The sequence below is a fragment of the Elephantulus edwardii genome, unplaced genomic scaffold, assembly GCF_000299155.1.
Source record: "Elephantulus edwardii isolate Elephantulus edwardi_28Jun2011 unplaced genomic scaffold, EleEdw1.0 scaffold00041, whole genome shotgun sequence".
Lineage (NCBI taxonomy): Eukaryota > Metazoa > Chordata > Mammalia > Macroscelidea > Macroscelididae > Elephantulus > Elephantulus edwardii.
The window spans coordinates 8942293-8946379 of NW_006399791.1; the positions used below are offsets into that span (position 1 = coordinate 8942293).

General features: G+C 44.2%; 1 protein-coding gene across 1 annotated transcript; it reads right to left on the bottom strand.

The window, feature by feature from the left end:
• Positions 1-406: 406 nt before the first annotated feature.
• Positions 407-889, bottom strand: LOC102850408 (transmembrane protein 92-like). The gene has a single exon (XM_006885228.1). The coding sequence runs from the start codon at positions 887-889 to the stop codon at positions 407-409; it is 483 nt and encodes a 160-aa protein (XP_006885290.1).
• Between the last annotated feature and the right edge of the window lie 3198 nt (positions 890-4087).

A 4087-nucleotide genomic window follows, 5' to 3' on the forward strand; every position in this document is an offset into this window, starting at 1 on the left:
TCATTGAACCAAGTCTTTACTTTTTTTTTTAATTAAATTAAAAATAAATTAAAAAAACTCCAACCAAAAAACCCCCATCCAAGCCAGTCTTCCACCAGCGCAAAGTGACTTCTCAAACATCGGGTGTCCTATGGATGGTGTACCCTCAACAGTGGGCTCTCGTGGCCCCGCAGGGTGCTGCTTCTGCTGCAATGTCAGCAGTTGGCATTTTCCTCCAGGTAGCCTCTACGTGGGAGGCAGCTCTGGCCCAGTCTTGGGAACAAGGGAGGCGGCTGGGGTGGAACAGGGGCAGGAAGGACAGTAAGTTAAGACCAAGAATGACCAGAGACACGCAGGATGGGCAGGGGCATCCCAGGAGTCCCAGGAGTCTCTGGCCTGGTCGAGGAGTCATTGGCGAGCGTGTGGCTCAGAAGGTGGTGTTGATGATGCCTTCCTGGACCCCAGGATATTCTTCAGGTCTGACGCTGTACGGTGGGGGTGGTTCTATGGGAGGCAGGCCCATAAAGGGCATCCGCATAATCTCATTGTAGGGGGGAGGGAGCTCAGAAGCGTATATCCTGGTTTCCTGTGGTAAGACACTAGAGTACAGGGCTGAGATTGGTTCCAGATACGCCATCGGAGGGCTCGAGTCCTCTGAACGCATGCAATTTTCACGGAGATACTTGGCCAGGACAACGACGAACAAAATGAAGAGCATCAACACGAAGAAGATGATGACTATCAAGGGTTTGGTGACGACATCATAATCTTTGCAGCATCTGTCACCACAGCATTTTAATCCGTTCGGGCAGATGAGTAAGAAATCGCATTTGGCTGAAACCTGGTGAAGGCTGGCCAGGAGACACAGCAGCAAGGCTGGCGGGAGCCGCCGGATCCAGGGGCCCACCATGCTGACGTGCGGGCTACAGAGCTGCTTCAGTGACAAGAGGGAAGACAGAAGTGCCAAGTCTTTACTTTTATATTGTCAAATCATTCCTTTTCCATCCTATGGATATGTTCTCAGGGATTTGCTTAAAAAACTCTTCTCCTTTCTTCCATTCTCCTACTTTACTATATATAAATATATAATATCTTCCCATTTTACGCTTAGCTATCAAATCCAATGGGTTTCCAGTTTTGTATTAGTATTAGGGAGAAATGTTGTTTTCATTTTCTTTTTGTAGACAGTTTACCCAATGTATAGCCCAGTCATTTCTCATGTATTTGGTTTTGTATCTTAGTACTCTCTCCAAGGGCACTTTCCAAACAATTCCTAGTATATCTAAACTTGCAGGATTCTGTTTTGTCATTGCTGGTAGGTGCATTGTGTAGGCTCTTATCCATGGTAACCCTGTCATGTATAATAGAACGAAACCCTGCCTGGTTCTCCACCAGCCTCCCGGTCTCTGCTGTGCTTTAGACCATAGCGCAGTCATCGTTTGATCCATCTCATTGAAGGTCTGCCTCTTTATCACCCACTCTCCACTTTTCCAAACCTTATATCCTTTTCCCAGGACTGACAGCTCCTAAAAACCCCATCCTGAGAACATATTTGTTAAATTCTTAGTTAAATGAGACGTACACTTGCTGTGTCTTACAGAGAAAATAGATGTGTTAGAGAAGCTGCATAAACTCAACTAACTGATGGGGCTAGATTAATTCAGTATTGGATGGAGCTGGCCAATGGTAGAGAATGGTAGGGCCTGGGTAAAATACAGTGTACATACTTTATCTGTTGAGGGAATTGTGAAATGTCTTAATTTTTTTAAATGCTTGAGGGTTGTATTAAACTGGAACCCACTAGTTTGATATTCCTGCTTATATAAATAACAAATGATTTTTGTTTGTTTAGTTGTTGACTTACACACACACACACACACACACAAACACACACACACACACACTCCACAAGTCAGTAATCTCTAAGTTCAGAGTATTCCCGGAGTAATCTGCCTGGTGAATAACTCTTAAAACTGGACAGGAAGCCCATCCGTCATGACCTGTTCTTAACAAGCCCACACTCGAGTCTCATCCAGCTCACCAGGCTTCCATTCTTGGAATCTGCCTGCTCTCTTTTGAAAAACCAGCACATATGCCCATATCCAGTCAGGTGAGGCCTTACTCATTCCTGAGAATTCCTCATAGATTACTAACACTGACGGGGCCTTGGAGTCTGACCAGAGCAGCCTTTGTTGAGTGGTTTTTAAAAAGAACACCTCAACACATTTTACCCTTGATTTTTCCCAATATGCTTTTAATTTTTAACTTATTAAGTTGCAATTTGAGCAAAGGTTTACATATCAATTATTTTTTTTTCCATTTGACCATTCATACAGATTTTGTTCTGTAACATTCATTTTAATACCTACAACTTAATAAGACTTTTCCCCACTTCTTGCCTGTGGTTCAGAGAGAGCTCTGGCCACTAACATGAATGGGGCCCCTGTCTAGTGGTCCAGGTCCACCAGCAGCTACTCAGAAGGACGATGGGCAGTCACTTCCCGTGCACTCTACCACTTCTGAAAACCTTCTGGAAGGTCACCTATGTGTCAGCTCCAGTTCAACCCAATGAGTTTGAGTTTTTCCTCAAATTCTGATTTTCATTAATCTTTCTGTTCCTCTCTGGATCTTCTCATTCTTTAGTGATACTGTGCTTATCATTCCTATGTTGTATATTGCCCTTTCCGTCACAAATATTAATACGGTACTCTAGCATTTTTAAATAATGCATTAAAATATACTTAACACCAAATTGACCACGTTAACAGTTTTACAGCAGTATTCAGTTCCTTCATAATCTTAGGTAACCATGAGCCTTGTCTAGCTGCACAGTTTCCTGATACTCTGCCGTATTGTAAATGTCCTGACTCCAAACTTTGAATCACTTTCTCATTCCTCTTTCTCAGACCCCTGCCCCAACCAGCAGAGAACAGCTGTGAAGCTCATTGTGGTTGTGTGAGCTTATACGAATCACTGAAACTCTCTGCACCTCAGTGCTCCTGTCTGTAAAGTGGAGGAGTTGAATTGGATGGTTGCCAGGTTTCCTTCTACAGCTAAGTTTTGTGCTTAGGAATCTCTAACAATTGGATAAAACCAAGACCCCTGACTCCAGGAGAATGATCCCCTGACCTATCTTGGCTCCCGTTGTTTAATCGGCCTAGATCAACATTTCCATTTATTTGGAAGACTTCCTTAGACCTCTCTCTCTCTCTCTCTCTTAACCAATAAAAGTATCCTTCCCAGCCCTGCCGGGAATAAGGGACACTTGACCAGGTGATCAAGAATGGGCCCTTGGCCAATCGTTTTCTGATCTTTGTTTCCTTTTAAATGGAACCAGAAAGGAAGAATTCTTTTCCTCTTTGGTAGAGGGCCACCAGTGTGAGTCCAGTTTGCCCGAGGCCCTACTTCCTGCTGTGCTGAGAAAGCTCTCTGTGTGAAAGAGAAGGACAGCTGTAGGCAGAGAGAAGCTCGTGGTCACAGAGGACAGTATCATAGGTGCCTCGTGTGTGGCTTTAGGTACTGTGGAGTTGGTTCAGAGTCATGGGAATCCTGTGAACAGTACTGAAGCCCTGCTCACGCCGTCCTCTGATGTCTGCACAGCGGTTGCTGTGTTGGAGCCCATGGCTGCAGTCACAAGGTCACTTCGTCCTGCTGAGAATCTTCCTCTTTTCTCTGACCCCTAACAAGGAGGCTTCCTTCAGGATCTGGTCCTTCCTCATTGTATGTATGTGTTCAAAATACAGGAGACAAAGTCTTACCATCTTCGCTTCTAAAGGCGCATTCTGCTACGCTCCTTCCATTACAGATGGATTTGGTCTTTTCCCAGTCCATGGTGTAGTATGCACTGTCATCACCATGATTCAAAAGCATCATCAGTCTTTTTTATTTATTGGTCTGCTAAATTATACAATTGTTCAGGTCTTTCATTCATAGGGTTGCTATGAGTCATCTATGACTCAATGGCACTTAACAACAACAAGAACAACATAGATAGAGCTCAGTTGACCTAGTGGACAGAAAGTGATGCTACCAAACCAAAGGTGGGTGATTTTAGTCTGTGGCCCTCAGGCCTTGTTTCAATTGTTTTTGGTCAAACGTTCTTCTAAGT

Excerpts from the sequence above, each read along its gene's own strand:
- LOC102850408 (XM_006885228.1), bottom strand. The coding sequence starts at position 889 with ATGGTGGGCCCCTGGATCCGGCGGCTCCCGCCAGCCTTGCTGCTGTGT.